The sequence below is a fragment of the Cavia porcellus genome, unplaced genomic scaffold, assembly GCF_034190915.1.
Source record: "Cavia porcellus strain 051 isolate PalLab524CR breed Dunkin Hartley unplaced genomic scaffold, mCavPor4.1 scaffold_3, whole genome shotgun sequence".
In the NCBI taxonomy this organism is placed as follows: domain Eukaryota; kingdom Metazoa; phylum Chordata; class Mammalia; order Rodentia; family Caviidae; genus Cavia; species Cavia porcellus.
Window position 1 is genome coordinate 36,624,299 of NW_026947486.1, and position 17,087 is coordinate 36,641,385.

Genomic DNA, 17,087 nt, shown 5'->3' on the forward strand with positions numbered 1-17,087 from the left:
TATTTGTTTCATGCAAGTTTAGCTGCAGTTATGGGAAACAACCAGCCAAGAGTGATTTTGCAGCCTAATTCTGCAATTTAACTTACAGCCTAGTTACAATCGCGATTTAACTATTGCAGTGGTTGTCTATGATAGCACAAGTGAGTTATAGGATGTTCTATTTGACAAAGGGGCTACAAAGGAAGCAATAAAGATTGGTAAGTCTAAATTAGATAAAATTATTCTCTACAAACTTCCAAAAAACGTTTAATCTTTGCAACATATTCTCTTGCAGACATCATTGCTTTCAAGGAGATAGGTAAGTGGGTAACTGTATGGTCAAGATGCTACATTGTCATTATGTTGGTGGGTAACAAGACTGATCTAAACAACATAGGTCTAAGTACAATTCCTTCTGGCATACCTCAGATTCAATCACTATGGGGAAGGTTTACTAATGCTGTTTACTCAGAGAAGTTATCAGTGTCAGAAAGCAGAAAGTTTATGGGTTTAAGGCTTCAAGAATTCCTGACCCTAGGAAGCATCATTATACTTCACAAGTATCTACTCCTGTCTACTAATTTTGGTTACCATTTTCTGGGCCCTTCCATTGTTCTCATTTGTCCAGACAAGTCTACAGAACTACTCTGCTTAACTGATGATAGACAAGGTTTAAAATGGTTTGTTTTGTTGGCTCAAAAGACTTGAGAAGTCCTTAGACTTAAAAAGGAAATCCTCACTAAGAAGTTAAAGGCAAATGGAGGGCATACCCTTTTCCAGAGGACCATCTCTGGTTTTCCTAAAAATCAGGATGTGAAATAAAGAAAATTTTTTCCTTACAATAAAAGAATACAAGACATCAGTATGTTTACTGAGACCAGAACCCAAACTGGTAATAATGTGAAAAATATATTAATATTCATTGCTTTTTATAATGTTTCCATCACACTGTCTCTTCTACCCACCACTTTCTCTTTTGGATAACCTTCCCTTGTCCTACTGTAGGGTGGCCCCACCATGGAGCACAAAGTTCATCTTTCCACCTTGGAGCATAAAGATCTGAAATCATCTTAGCTTCAAATTCATTTTCATTTACTTGTCATCAATCACATGTGTATAGCTATTTCTGGTATACAGTTTCTGGCCTTTGTTCCAGAAGTAACTTCACCTCTGGTCCAAGAAGGGAATGCTCTTCCCAGCTTTGCTGGGGTAGGGAATACACAAGCAGAGAAAGGAGGGCTGGGGATTTAGCTCAGCTGCATAAGTGCCTGCCTTGCAAGCGTGTGGTTAAGAGTTCGATTCCTGGTAGTGATAAAAAAAAAAGACTCCCAGAGAACACAAACTTTTTTGTGGCGTTGATAGTCAGGCTAATTTTTCTGCTTCAGTGGAATTTAAGGGATGATGGGAGTAACTTAGCCCAAAGTAGCTCCTTTGTCTGTCTTTAGGTGAAGGGAATCAGTCAGAATTTCTTAGGCTTTTGCTAGAAATTGTCCCTGGGAATTGAGATTTGACTGTAGTTATATTATTGTATTACTTTCCTTAGCATACACTTCAGGGATTCAAATTTTACTTGGTGCCTTTTAAATACTTGGGCATCAAAAATATTGTTTCTATCAATAGATTATGCCATCTTTGCCTAATCTGATAGGTTTATATAATTTGGACCTTTGTTTTACCAGCCTTATCCCCACCCCCACTATAGGGTTTATATACTTGGCCACTTGCCCTCTTCTAGTTCCTGGGCACAGGAGTAAAACAGAACCCCTGAAAGTGGTACCATTTTTCTAGACTGCATCTTATAGCTTCTTTCAGTGTCTGGGAATTCTACCTTTCTTTCTCAAACAGTTGAAAGACATCTATGGGAGGTACACTTCTATGGCAGCTTGAAAACGTCAAAGGCCAATACATTTATTCTCTACAGTTTCCTTACATTCACCCTCAATAACTGCTCCTCAGACAACCTGTTCGGGACCAGTCCTGTCTCTCTGGAACTATTCTTGCCCCTATTCCTTTTCTCCAATAAATTTTCCAACTCTTAACCTCTGTTGTTCCTTAGAATTACCCACATTTTACCTGCCTCATGATTTTGCACTATAAAACTTCCTGTGAGAAGTGGCTCATTGGCAACCCATTTGGGACCCTTTCTTTCTCTTAGTACCTGTTCTTATTTCCCATTCTCCCATTCCTATTCCTCATTCCTTTTATCCAATAAATTTTCCTACTCTTAAAAGAAACTTAACTGCTCCTTTGACCTCAGCCTGTTAGGCTTATACCCTCTTCACACAATTTCTATACTTCTACAATGCAATTGCCTCATGTTCATGCCCCAACACAGAACCATTTCAAGTACCTAAAAATGAGACTCCTCCATTTTCTTAACCATGTTTACCACATTTCTTAGATGAGTTTTCTTAATTTGTTCATCACAGTGAAAGTCTTGGACCTCAACACTGGTGAATTCAAGCCAGTATTTTTGTTAAGCCTTTATTTTTTCAAATGACCACCAGGGGTCAGTAGAGCAAATAAGGCCAGCATAAAAGTGTTTCCCAAGAAACAGAGATGGAAATTTACTTCTAGCTCTGCTGGCAAGGGACAGTGTCCACTTAGCTAGCAGTGGTACTGAGCTTCTAGAAGAGGTACTTTAATAGAACTGTGGTAGGACATATGAGAAGAGTCAGAGTTTCCTTATAAAGATACATCAGTATTTTGAACAGTTTCCCCAGTGTTCAAAAAGACTGACTTTCCTTATTTATTTATCTATTTAATTTTGGGGGGGTACCAGGGATCCAACTCATGACCTTGTGCTTGCCAGGCAGGTGCTTACACCACTGAGTTAAACCCCTGGCCCCTTACATTGCTTATTTAAAAAATCAGATTTCTATGTTCTAGCTTAGGTCAACAGAATCACTCTCCAGGGAAAGGAACTACAAATACATTACTAAGCACCACAGGATTCTTTCAAGGCAAATTTGAGGTTTTCATAATAGTGGACTTTATCCCCTACTTCACTAAAAAACTTTATGTTCTTAATGGGTGTTTCGAATAAGCCAATGAAGATGTCATACGTATGACCCAGAACTGCTAATAACAGATTGGTAACTTGATATCTAACAACATGACAGAAAGGACTTTGCTGTGGGAACAGAACAAAAAGTGAAGCTCGTAGTTAGTCAACCTAGTTTATAAATTTGCACACAATTTCTAATTGCTGTCTCTGTAATGAAGTCCATTTAAACCTTGGTTTAAGTTCCAGATTAAAGAATCTAGGAAACAAGAATTATATTATTTCCCTACAGAGAAATGCCCAAGGGGCGGCTTGGTATGCGGTGGACCCAGGACGAGGACCTGCGCCGGACTCTGCTCCATACAGAGAACTAGTGGGAGACATCTTGGATTAGGGCAGATCTGCTGTTCTGGTGCTCCTGTCACAGAGAGGTCTGGAAGAGAACAGCTGGGATTTGGACAGAACCCTGTGCCATAGTGACATTAGTCAGCTGCTTCTGGTACAAAGAGAACTGGCAGGAGCTAGTGGGCCTAAACCAAGCCTCTGCTTGGGGCCCAATAAGCAGATACAAAATAGTCACAACTCAGTGACATCTAGAAAGTACAGCCTAATTTACGGACTGACTGGTGCACAGGCTGGAGACTAGCCTGTACCGCCCTTGCATCCCAGCCTACCCCAGATAACAGCAAAATGGGGAGGAAAGCAAAAACTCAAGTCAGCACGCTTCTGAAAGGCCCTAATCAATTCAGAGAGGGCCAGAGAACCCCAAGACAGTCTGAAAGAAACCATAAACATGACAAGAGATAAAAAAAAAAAAAAATCCCCAGCTGCCCAACATGAGAAAATAAGTCCAGGAGAAGTAAACACTGAAGAGAACAAGCACAGTAACCATCCATTGCTCAACACAGCATCAGCCAAAATTAAAAAGTACCTACATGATCTCATAGAAGAATTTAAAGCTGTACTCCTGATCCAAGTGAGGCAAGATATAAAGAGATTAAAGAAATGACAAGCCCCGCCCAAGAGAACACAGATGGAAGAACTGAGGAAATCAGAAAAGAAAGAGAAACTTCTGAAGAACTTAAACATAACTTAGAATACATGAAACAGATCCAAAGAGAATACCAGGAAACTAAAAACTCCATTGAACACTGGCAAAATGCCTTGACAGAAACTAAAGACAGCCTTCTGAAACTTGAAGAGAGATTTATGGCATATGATCGTGAAAGAAAAAGCCTCTTAACAAGGAACCAGAAAGAAGCAATTCAAAAACTGGAAGATGACAAAAAGATACATAACTTAAGAATAAAAAATGTGAGTGAGGAAGCAGGAGCAACCAAAAATGAAATACAAAAAATATTCACAGATATATTAAAGCAAAATTTCCCATGTATAGCAAAAAGAAATGATATCCAGATAAAAGAGGCATACAGAACACCAGCTACCTACAACCAAAACAGATCTACGCCTAGACATATAATAATCAAGATTCCAGAAATCCACCAAAAGAACAGAATATTAAAAGCAGCCAGAAAAAAGATGCAGATTACCTACAACGGGAAAACTATCAAAATAACAGCAGACATATCAACACAAACTCTTAAGTCAAGGAGTGGGGAGAAATATTCCAAGTCCTGAAAGAAAAAAATATGCAACCAAAGTTCATATACCCGTCAAAACTCTTTCTCAAAATTAATGAAGAAATAAGATACTTTCAAGCCAAGGAGGAACTGTGGGAGTTCGTGGCCACCAATCCAACCCTACAGAGAGTGCTGAAGGACATTACAGAGAAAGAGAGGAAGAGATACCAGGATTCCAGCAACAGTGGAAGAGAGGCCTCAGTGAACGGGGCAGACAGTGGAATGAGGGAATAAGGTGGACAAATTATAGCAGAAAAGTGGAGTAGCAGACATGAGGCAGAGACGGTAAGCTATAGTCTTTAGTATAGACAGCTCTGAAACTATATTAAAAAAAAGGCAGAGGTCATTGTTAATGGTGTATAAAAATTTAAAAGACACAGTAGTCCTACTGCCATATTTAGTTTGAATTTAATTTGTTCTGGTCTGTCCACTCATGTCAGATTTGAGGGCACAGACATCTTGACCCAAAAATAGCAGGTTATACCATGGTAACTATCCTTACTTTCCTATTAACTTAAACTGAAATCCTGTATTACTTACATTGTCTTACTATGACTGATCTTAATTGAATCTGAATCATAAGACTATGGGTTGGCCTTGGCTGATTTTATGTGAAATTGGTATGCTTGTTAGTATCAACCCTAAAAGTAGAGGCAACTACTCTGAGAATGACAAGAGGTAAAGGATATCCATACGGGTATTAATTAGTAACAGCTCTCAAATCCTATAATGCTCTCAAAGTTAAGTTTTTATAAAAATAGGTGATACTATATTTAACTATAATAAGCCAGTGTTGTGGTCAAATCTATTGAAAATAACAAGAGAAAACATAGTAACTACGGAAGATCATCTATATTGTGGTCTTATATGTCTTATCCATTGCATGTTTTTCTAGGAAATTGTTTTGCTGTCTTGCTATGACTTGGTATTCCCTATAATACAGAGAGGATAGATATATATGTAGAAATTCACACATGGGTTTTTTTAAAAATTATTTACAGGAACAGATTATATAATGCAAGATGTAAGGAACAGATACTCTGAGGAAGAGATGCTGAGAAACCCGAGGCTTATTTTGTAGCATTATAATATAAATTCTGGCAATCTATTGTTCGCTGATTAGAATGACATTGGACTGGTTTCTTGAGTTCAATTTCAGCATATGTAGAGATGGCGACAGCTATCACAAAGAGAATGAGAGATGTGATGGTAGTTACTATTGTCTTCCCTAATTTGGAACTTGAGGACCTAAAAAGCCTTCATCATCCTGTAATGATTTGATTAGTTCTATAATATGCAATAAGTATATAAAGTGGGTGAAGATAGGGACAACTATTTGTAAGAAACTAGAGACAGTTAGATAGACAATGAAGATCTCTAGTGGACTTGCTTTGAAATCTGTATTTCTTTAAATTGTTTTTTTTTTAAATGTTCTGTTCTGTTTTGATATGTTTAATCTTACCCTCTTTGAGATGTAAAACAAATGTGTAGGACTGATAACCATATTACTGAGCTTTTGTTCGATCATAGAACAGAACGGTTTGTAGTGTCACTTTTTGAATGTCATTCTAAATACTTTAATTCTATAACCTGAACAGCTATTTCTAAGATGACAATGTGTAACTTATCAACCAGCAATTTCTTACCGTTTGTTTTTCTGTAATTTTGTATTATTTCTACCCTTTTTTTATCTCCATGTATTTGTTTCCTTTTCTTTAAATAAAAAAAAATTAAAAAAATTTAAAAAAAAGAAATGCCCAAAGCTCCTAGGAGAATGGGTACTGTTTTATCCAGTACTCTTCACCCTATGCCATTCTTTGGTTACACTATGGCTAAGGTTCTGCAGTCTCTCCAACGTTCTGGCCAGGCATAGACAGGCACTGTCTCAGTTACTTTTCTCTTGTTCTTGAGACAAAATACCCAAAGCCCAAAGTTAAAAGGAAGAAAGGTTTATTTAGCTCACAGTTTGTAAAGGTTTCAGTCCACAATTGGCAGGCTCCGAAGCAGGGTGGTACATGGCAGACTGGCAACAGTTTATGGTAGCAGAAGACAGGAAAAGCAACAAAAAAGGGGCCTATCTATGGAAGTCAGAGGTTAGCAAAGCCACAAGGGAGCGAAGGACAAGCCTCTCTTGGTCCCTTACACTGTATGTAGTTTACCCACTTTAGGCTAGATGTAATATTCACACCCTTAATCCTAACCAGAACTATGCCAAACCAATCAGTGGACTGATTTACTAATCACATACCCTTAATCCCAGCATCACATACTAGATTTAGCCACTGCTGAAAAGGTCCTATAACCACACGAGGATTTTGGGGGACACCTAGACACAAATTACAATATTCTACCCCTGGCCCTCCATAGACTTATGTACATCCCTTTATGCAAAAGGCATTTAATTCCTCCAAGAGTTGCCAAAATCCTAACAATTTTAGAATTGCTGAAAAGTTTGAGTCCCAAGTATACTCTGAGGTTTAAGGCAAACTCTCAGCTGTGAGCCCCTGTACAAATGAAAAGTAAGTGAAACACTTCTAAATTCAATGGCACAAAACAGACATTTCCATTCCAAAAGTTATAAATAGGAGACTACAAGGAATGAGGCCAAAACAAATTCAAAATGCAGCAGGGTAAACATTAAATCCCAGTTTCACTTCCAGCATTCCAGGCAATCTGTGAGCTCCAAAGGGCTTGTGTGGCTCTGCCTCTACAATACTTCCAGTGGTACCCCAAGGCTTATCACTGTGACCACCTCTGCTCCCTCCTTGTAATTTTTCTCAGACAATCCATGTTCCTGGTTCTCTAAACTTCTGGGGTCTCCAATGAACCCTTGGCTTGCCACTCACAGCTTCACATACTGCCTTCTCAGGGGCACACTGCCTGGCCTCCCAGGCCTTCTTCTGAAATGTAAGTGGAAGCATTCTTGACCCCACAATTCTTTCATACTGCACGTACGTAAAATCAGTATCATGTGGATGATGCCAAGGTCTGCCGTCAGCTGGAATAGAAGCCAGGATCCCTTTTCTCTTGGCTGTAGGCGTTGAGTGCCTATGAACCAAATCCCAAAGAATGACTTCCCTAGACCACTGCAATTTTAGAACATGGTGCTCTGGGCCCTCTTCTCAAAGCAAAGTATTTCACATTTACAATTTTGAGGCTGCACAGGGTAGAGTTCTGTTGCTTCTTGTGATGCCATCACATCATCTTTTTATTCTATTTCTTCTGAGCAATCAAGATCTCCCTTATTCTTATCTTTACAGCTTCACTGGCACTTTTTCTGGCCAAATTCAATGCTGCAAATCATTGTGCTGGCCACTTTGCTCTTGATTCTGAACACTGATCTAACTAAAAGCCCCCCAAAGTAGCCATATGATCACCTCAACATTTGGCTGCCTTGAAATTACTTCTGCCAGAATAGTCCACTATCCTTATGTTTAGTTTCAGGAAGCTTCTGGACATGAGCAACATGCAGACAAACTTTCTGCCAAGCCATAACACACATCATCTGGAGTTCAAAGCCAAGGCAGTCCTTCACTGCAAAAGCTTCAAAGCCTGGTCTTTACTGGCAGGTTTCTATCAGCCTTGTGGTCTTCTGAGCTCTGACCAAAATCTCTCATACAGTAGTACACCCTAAGGCACTCCACAACTATCTTCTTTGATGGGTATCTCCAAACCATTCCAAACTTTCTCCACAAGCTGCTGCCAAAGACTCCTGAACCATATGGTCAGGTATAGTTACATTAAGGACCTCAATTCTCTGGTACCAAAATCTGTCTTAGTCACTTTTCTCTCACTGCTAAGACAAAATACCTGATGCCCAAACTTAAAGGGAGAAAAGGTTTATTTAGCTCAGTTTGTAGTTCCAGTTCATAGTTGGTTTGCTTCAAAGGCAGGGTGACACATGGTAGATGGGCAATAGTTTATGGTGGCAGAAGGCAGCAAAGGCAATGAACGGGACCTTTTCATGGCAGCCAGATGGTAACAAAGTAACAAGGGAGAGAGGGACAAGCCTCTTTCTGTCCCTTATACTGTATGCATACTACCCACTATAGCATGTGTATAGCATTCATCCCATTAGACCTAGCCAGAACTATGTCAAATCAATCAGTGGACTGATTCACTAATCATACACCCTTAATCCCAGCATCATATAGTCTAGATTCAACCACCTCTGAAAAAGCCCATACTTCATCAGGGTTTGGTGTGGGGGGACAACTGATATAAATCATAAAAGGCATAGATGTTGCTGATTTTCTCTCTTCAGAAGAGCTTTTTCTTGTCTCAAGAGCATTTTATGTCCAATCACTATCATTCAAAAGTCACAGCATTTATACAGTATTGTGTTTAACTTTTGAGGGAAGAGGATAGAGCAGGGGTAAAAAGAGTGTCTCATTGAAATCCGCAAAGTATGTATGAAACTTCTAGTAATATAAGGATGGGGGAGATGGCAGACAAATGAGATACAAGATTCTTTTTTTTCTGATTTCTATAGTCAAACTGTTAACCTGTATATCCTAGCTTATCATATCTAATAAATGTCAGTTACCTTTTCTAGCTGGGTTCTCTATAGGTAAGGCTTATCCTAGACCTCATCATCCTTCTCCTTTCAGGGAATGAAGCTCATCTAGAAAAACAGGGAATTAAAAAGACAGTACAGTTTGAATAATGCAGTTGGCTATGTCTCTCCATCTTCCCCACCCAATGTTCCAGGAAGGGGCTGAGTGCTGCAACTGTCTAGTGAGCTGAAACTCTCTAGTGCACAGTTCTTTCTTTTTGGCGATGATAATCTAGGGGAAAGAAGTAAAAAAAGAAGAAAGAACAGAACAGGTTATTTTGCAGGCCTGGGCTCCTAATTCCCCATTCCCAACTTTATTCCTCATTAGTAACTTAAGAGTCCCTTCATAGGTCCCTGCCAAATAAAAAAGAAAGTGGCACTTACTGTAGGGAAAGAAGCGCACACGCATGCTGATTTCACGGGCTGTCTTCAGGATCTCAACAGCCTGTACAAAACACAGCAGTTTATACAAATGAAGAGATGTAAACCATGGCAGAATCACAAAAGGAGGAATGGAATTTGATACTCCAATCCTCTGGGTCACTAACAGCCACTTCCTTCTGGTGTATTTCTCAAGGAGAGATGCTTTTGTATCAAGTTACAGATTAGGCTAACCATGTCCAACTTGTCTAACCTGTCCTACCTGGAATGGCTTTTTGTATTACTACAGCCCAAGTGCTATGCTCACCTTGCTGTGCTCAATATCTTGGAAATCCACATCATTCACAGCCAGAACTTGGTCTCCTTCTTGAAGTCCTGCTCGATGTGCATCAGAGTCAGGAATCACCTGGATGGAGTAATTTCAGAAGACTGCAGGTGAAATTCAGAGCTATTCAAATGTAAAGTGCTATTGATTTTTTCTGTATCAATGCAGGGAGACAGATAGCTTGTTTGCCAAAGGTGAGAAATTACCATTTATGCCTACTATGAGTCTATCAAGTCGCTATTTTCTGGGCTCTTGGGATACCAGGGTACCGGAATCTGATAACAAAGGGAAGCAAGTGTTTTTATTGCCTACCAGGCATACACACCTTGGAAATGAAGATGCCTAACTGAGAAGCCTTTCCTCCTCGGATGTTAAATCCCAACTGTAAGACAAAAGCACAGAACTGGGGTTCAAGATATACCATAAACACATGCACATTGAGTAGCAGCATTATATAATAGCTCAGGTTGTTTGTTTCTGAGGGAAATGAGAATTTGCAGAAGTGGCGTTTTTCAACCCATCTCATCAAATGGCCAAGTTCTGGTATGGACAAATCTAGCCTGGCATAAGAAGCTCTCTATAAGCTTACCTGAGCTCCAGGAGGCTTCTTCAGTGTGACAATTCGGGGGAGAAACTGGGTCAACTCATTGTTGTAGTCTGGGTGATATAGTCTCTGCAAGGTAGCAACCCCAGAAATTTTACTATCAGCTTTAGATGTCATATTTACCTTCTTCTGGAATATTAATGCATCATCCCCAAATCAGGAAAAGATGAGGTCATAGAATTAATTTAGGTATATTAAGTACCTAAGATTAAGTACAAGAGTAACTGTTTAACATGAGTACATACTAGTAACCCAGCAGCTCCCCACTTTTCACTTTTTAACAAAATGAAATGTAGGGCTCTGTATTTCCAGAATTCACTGGTATAAATGAACTCTCACTGAAGCCTTTCATAAGAAGTATCCAAGATTTCCCTGTTGCTCAAAATTCATCTTCTGGGTCTTTTGGCTTAAACAAGGGTTAAGATTCACTCTCCATTTAACTTTCTAACCATTTCCTCCTATTTGCATCATTTCATGTCCAGGGGAAAAATTTCCTTCTCAGGAATAATGAAGGTCCCACCTCGTGAGGAGGAATCCATGCTGGAGGATTCTCATAGGCAGGCAGGAAAACCACTGGGTAGTCGTCATAAGGAATCCGGCTGTCCATCTTAGGCAAGGTCCTGGAAAGAAAGGGTGAATGAAGAAAGGGAGAGCAGTATACCAAGCTTCAGAAAGCAGTTTCAAACCATCCAAGGCTATCACTCCACATTTAGACGTTAAGACTGAGAGGTGCTAGGCATAATGGTGCACTGTAATCCCACCGCTTTGAGAGGATGAAGCAGAAGAGTCACAAATCAAGAGCTAGCCCGAACAACTCAGTATGACCTTGTCTCAAAAAAAAGGGCAGGTTGGTATGTACCTCAGTGGTAAAGAAGGCCTGGGCACAATCCTCAATATGGGGTAGAAGATGTAGATGAGGACAAAAGAGATGGGAAAAACCTAAATGCACGGATGCAAAGCAACATGCTAGAGTACTACTATAGAAACATGACATAATTTCTCGCAAAAGTCCTGCAGAACAAATGTTACCGTCTTTATTCTAGAAAAGAGGAAACCAGGGTCGTGTTTAAAAATACCAACTTTCGAAGTTTAAGGAAGTGCTAACTCCCGCTATCCAAAATCACCCCACACTCTCTAGAGGTATTAGTAATGATAAGGTCCCTACCACGTCTCTTTCTTCACCACTAAGCCACCTTTAGAGCCTCTTCCCACACCCTACCTGAGTCCCGCGCTCACAACAGGGTAAACACCTCAACACCTCAGCAGCAGTCAGGCCTCAGCAGCTAATAGGCTAGCCGCCAATTCGATTTGGGAACCGGAAACGGATGTAGGCTAGCTTAGACTAGGGGCGGGCAGTGGCAAGGTTGCCCGCCTCTTCCTAATGCGTCATCCCGTACGTGCCGACGCGCGTGCTCCGCCCACAGGCTGTTGGCGCTTGGATTGGTTGGCGCCTCTGGGACTGATTTGAAACTTGGCGGTTAAAGCTCCGTTTGGGACCGGGCTCCTGGAGACCGGGAAAGACCAGGGGAAAGGACGTTTAGTTTGGTGAGTGAATGCGGGCACACCTGAGCTGAGCTTAGCCTTTCCCGTTCCTTGGGGCTTTGGGTTTTTTTGGTCGTAGCTTCTGTTTTTTTTTTTTTCTCTTCATTTCAGACACCACTTTACTCTTGAGAATGTCAGGCTATCCGTAGTGGCCGGATCAGAGAGAGAGAATCTCAGGAGGCAACGATTCCAATGAGGAGGACTCTCCTATCCCTGCTAGTTTAAGAGATACTTTAGCAAACTTCTTCGCCCTTATCTCCGCAGAGACGGTGTTGCAATAGGGTCATGAAGGAAGAGGTGAAAGGAATTCCTGTAAGAGTGGCACTACGTTGTCGCCCTCTGGTCCCCAAAGAGATCAGCGAGGGCTGCCAAATGTGCCTTTCCTTCGTACCCGGAAAGCCTCAGGTTCGTATCAGAGTCCGGGACTTTTTCTCTGAACATCTGGGGCTAGCAGTGAGGGGCGTGGTCTTTTTTCCCCTAACCCCTTGTCACTTACCTTCTGCAGGTGGTGGTCGGTAATGACAAATCCTTCACCTATGATTTTGTGTTTGACCCCTCTGCTGAACAGGAAGAGGTATTCAACACTGCAGTAGCACCGCTCATAAAAGGCATATTTAAAGGTGAGGCAATGAATGTAGTTCTCCGATTTCTTGAGCGTGTACTTCGCGCTGGGTGCAATACTTGGGTTCTGCAAATCCAGGGATGAGTGAAACATCATTCCTGCCTTCGAAGACCCCACAGCTAGCTGGCCATGGTAGCATACTCCTGTAATATCAGCAGGAGGTTCACCCTGGAGTTTGAGGCCAGCCTCGGCTACATAATGAGTTCATGGCCAGCCTGAACTACACAGAGACCCTGTCTCAAAAAACCAAACCAAACCAAAACAACACAAAACCTCTCCCAAGTCCATAGCCTAGTAACAGTTGTGAAACCTAATAAGATATGTGGTAGTCTCTGTAACCTTGAAGCTTGTTTCATACTGTATTTACTTTCTGTGGTTCTGTGTATCTTTGACTTGTACATAGTTTTGATTGTCCTTGAACCTCCTTAGAGTATAAGCTCTTTTGGTGATCAGTATGCTAACCTGCTTGAGTTCTGGGCCTCAGTAGTCATTTTGTATTATATATTCAGAGATAAATAATGCAGCTTTCAAACCATGAAACAGTTCAAAGTTCATGGAGTAGGAAGAGAAACAGGTGATAGATAAATACTTTGGAATACATAAAAGGTTTTTAATTTGTTGCACCTGTCTCAGAAAAAAAAAGCTATTTTAAAAGTTAAAAATACACAATAGAATCGGTCCTGCTATGGAAGTAGCACAGTTTTCTTGCAAAGTGGTATGAAATGCAAAAGGATGACATTAACTGTGTTTGGGAGATTTGGGATGAATTTCACAGAAAAGAAAAACTTTGAGATTGGTCTTGAATGATGAGAATCCTTTTAGGTGGAGAAAGGGATTTCCTACAACCCCTGAATACTATGGCCAGTTAGGATTTAATATTGAATAACAGCAGGGTTCTACAGAAGACAGTAGCCCAAGAGATATCTGATTGTTGTTTTAGTACAGTGGTTATTCAAAATTCAAAATAGGTTCATTTAAAAGAAGTAAAAAAGATGGCATACTAGGGCCTTAATGCTGAAAAATAAGTTTATACCTAATCTGGTATAATTTGGAACTGGATCCTTTTGCTATAAAAAGTGTTATTATAACAGTTGGCAAAACTGGAATGGGATTTGAGGATTAGATGGTAGACGTGGCAATGCAAATTTCATTAGCATGATGTAGTGGGTGTTGTGTTTACAGATTTAGTAGTTACTAGTTAATTAGCAAGTTATGTTATAACAAGTTGAGAATTATAATAAGATGAGGTTAAGGTAAGAATAGCCCATCTATTGTGTGTTTCTTTTTTAAACCTTAACTACGGTTGTAGCTAGGTTTGTCTGCTTTTAATTTCAATCAAAAATGTTAGTTTATAGGACAAATGTAAAATGCTGAAGTAACTAGTAATCTGAATTTTCTAACAAAACAAACTATAAGCATTTTTACTAGAATTAAACTGAAAACTACTAATTACATTGGTGATAAAAGAAAGCATAGCTACTGTTCAATAGTGCATTGCATTTAATATTTTAAAAAACACAAACAAGCAGAAAAAAATCGCTGTGCTGGCAGATAAACATCCAAATGTTTATAATGAATATCTTTTTCATTTTTTCCTATGCATTTACTTACACTATACAGTTTTAACTTGCTTTTTTTCAGTTATTATCATGAATATCTTTAGTAGATAATCAATGCACTATAACAGTTATGGATATAAATCATGTTGAATCATATCGAAATGATGATTTTTCTGTGAGGAGGAGCCAGATAATATAATTTGAGTACATTCTGAGTTCAGATAGATAGTAGTTTTATCTTATTAAAAAACACTATTGCTGCCTTTTCAAATGAAGTTTCTTGATCAAAGAAATACAAACCCAAATCCCTTTGATTTATACAGCTTCTAAGACTTTAATTAAATTCCTTAATTTAGAGTTGCTTAACATAGGGAGACAGAATTATAAATCTCTGAAAGGCTTTTAACTGTGGCTCGATCACTTTCAATGTCTTAGTCATATCTTTAAGTGTTTGACGCCATAGCTTTTCAGGGCAATTGAGAGGGCATAATCTGAGGCTTATATTTTTGCTTATTTTGAGTAGCATGAAGTACTGGCATCCACAGAACTCTTCTTTGTGTCTGCTAGTCCTAAGAAATTCTGTTTTAGCCAGCAGAGTGGTGCGCACCCATGATCCCAGCACTGGGGAGGCTGAGAGAGGAGGATTGTTGTGAGTTGAAGGCCAACCTAAACTACATAGTGAGACCCTGTCTCAAAAAAGAAATTCTGTCTTAAGACTACAGTCTCAATTTTGGTAGAAGTAATTGATGAAGGAAATTGATATATTGATTGAATGAAAATATTTGAGTTTTGCTATGGATGTGACCTCTGTTTTGCTAGGATATAATGCAACTGTCCTGGCCTATGGGCAGACTGGCTCTGGAAAAACTTATTCAATGGGAGGTGCATACACTGCAGAGCAAGAGAACGAACCAACAGTTGGAGTCATTCCCAGGGTAATACAATTGCTCTTCAATGAAATTGATAAAAAGAGTGACTTTGAATTTACTCTGAAAGTATCTTACTTGGAGGTAAGTGAATTCAAAATTATCTTTGGATAGAAAAATAAATCCCTCAGTACTTGCAAGGCTGAGACAGGAGTATTGCTGCAAGTTTGAGGCCAGTCTGGGCTACAAAGTGAGTTCAAGGCCAGCCTAAACTGTGTGGTAAAATCCTGTCTTAAAAAGCCAAAAAAGGCCAGGGATTTAGCTCAGCAGTGTAAGTGCTTGCTTGGCAAATGCAAGGTCGTGAGTTCAGTCCCCGTAAGAACAACAACAAAAAAAGCCAAAAAAAAAAAAATGAAAAATCCAAATCAGATTGTTCATGACATGACTTAGATTAGTAAATTGTATTTTTAGTAAATTACATTTTAATAAATTGATAGAGAAAACTTACAGGCTGAGTTTGATCTGTCTCCCCTCTGTTCTTATTAAAGTAGTCCATTTAGTCAGTTGTTAGAGGAATTTGCACTGCCATATTAAAAATAATAAAAACTTTAATTCTAGTTTGGCCTCAATTACTAATTCACTATAGAGTGTGCAGAAAAGTATTTGAGACTTAAGTTATAATGCACCTGCTTGATGAAGAACAATATAAAAATCAGATGAAATACTAAGCTGTTTAAGTGGCAAAAAGAAAGTGTCTGTTCAGCAGATATTCTTTGAGCACCTACTATGTACCAGATACTGTTTTAGGTACTTGGATATATCAAGTACTTGGAAGATAACAGTAGACAAAACAGATTAAAAACGCCTGCCCCTATAGGAGTTTGCATTTCAGTATATATCAATATACAATTAGATTTGCCAATTGTGTCTAACCACATGACACCAAAAAGACATTTAAGTATGCAATTATAAATTATATGTGAATACTTTATCTTAAAATTGATTATCAGTATGTTAAGAGGTATAGGAGATACAGAGTTAGAAGAGAGGCAGTTAAATATCTCTAGGATTACCTTTCTTGAGTTTAGATTAAGCCAATTATGACCAAGATAACTAAAGATAAAAATAACTTGGATGCTTAGCACATTAAACGGTGGGATCAGCAAAAATATCAAATAATAGTGCTTACTATTTGCTAAACTTTGTTTTAAGTACTTAAAATTTTGCTTGTTGTTGAAATACTAATTGTTCCTTTCTTTTTCTTCCCTTGCTCTCTATTTCCATCCTTTCCTCTCCACGGACCCACTGTTTACATTTTAACAAAATGTGTGAAGTTGATTCTGTTATGAAACCATCAAAGAACTGAATTTTGGCATTCATGTATTTTACATTTGTCTGCCATTCCTGAGAGATTGTATTAGGAGGACAGCCTCAGTTTTGGGAATGTAGTTCAGTGGTAGAGCGCTTACCTGTCATGTGTGGGTTCTGGGTTCCATCCCTAGCACACAAAAAGTTGGGTGAGGAGAAGTAGAGGGTATGCTTTCAATTTTCTTAGAAGTAAACTTGTTACTTCATTTTTATAAAATATAGAATGGTTATTTATAAGGTTAAATTCCATTTTTTTTGTGATGCTGGGTGTTGAACCCAGGTCCTCATGCATGCTAGCCAAGTGACCTACTACTGAGCTACATCTTTAGCCTCTCAAAGTCCTTTACTTAGTTCTAAAATATAATGCATGCTTATTGTAAGCAAAATTTTAAATATAGAAAATTACAGTGTATATTAAAAGTTACCTATAATCATACTATACAGAGAGTACTACTGTTAACAATCTTATTTTTGCCACTTTGTATTCAACAATGTCAGATTTACAATGAAGAAATTTTGGATCTTTTATGCTCATCTCGAGAGAAAGCCTCTCAAATCAATATCCGGGAGGATCCTAAGGAAGGCATAAAGGTGTGTTTATGTTTTATTTGATGTTATTAAAAATGTTGGCAACTACTAAAT

General features: G+C 39.1%; 2 protein-coding genes across 2 annotated transcripts in view; one reads left to right on the top strand and one right to left on the bottom strand.

Moving 5' to 3' along the window:
• Positions 1–6,556: 6,556 nt before the first annotated feature.
• Pdzd11 (PDZ domain containing 11) lies at positions 6,557–11,869 on the bottom strand. Its single transcript, XM_003471012.5, has 7 exons — positions 11,708–11,869; positions 11,009–11,108; positions 10,474–10,557; positions 10,210–10,266; positions 9,867–9,965; positions 9,563–9,623; positions 6,557–9,410 (listed from the first exon to the last, which is right to left on the bottom strand). Exons 2-7 carry the CDS (start codon positions 11,093–11,095, stop codon positions 9,376–9,378), a joined length of 423 nt encoding a protein of 140 aa, XP_003471060.1. The 5' UTR covers positions 11,096–11,108; positions 11,708–11,869; the 3' UTR covers positions 6,557–9,375.
• Positions 11,870–11,875: 6 nt separating this feature from the next.
• Positions 11,876–17,087, top strand: part of Kif4a (kinesin family member 4A) — a 115,217-nt gene continuing 110,005 nt past the window's right edge. The window contains exons 1-5 of the mRNA XM_013153713.2: positions 11,876–12,033; positions 12,295–12,435; positions 12,536–12,650; positions 15,031–15,221; positions 16,944–17,036. Of these exons, the coding sequence (XP_013009167.1) occupies positions 12,316–12,435; positions 12,536–12,650; positions 15,031–15,221; positions 16,944–17,036 (519 nt within the window). The 5' untranslated portion in view covers positions 11,876–12,033; positions 12,295–12,315. The remainder of the gene's footprint in view (positions 12,034–12,294; positions 12,436–12,535; positions 12,651–15,030; positions 15,222–16,943; positions 17,037–17,087) is intronic.

Coding starts and splice junctions, on each gene's coding strand:
- Pdzd11 (XM_003471012.5), bottom strand. CDS start 11,095: ATGGACAGCCGGATTCCTTATGACGACTACCCAGTGGTTTTCCTGCCT. Junction 10,267..10,473: donor AGAAGCCTCCTGGAGCTCAG/GTAAGCTTATAG, acceptor TTTGTCTTACAG/TTGGGATTTAACATCCGAGG. Junction 9,624..9,866: donor AAGATATTGAGCACAGCAAG/GTGAGCATAGCA, acceptor TGTTTTGTACAG/GCTGTTGAGATCCTGAAGAC.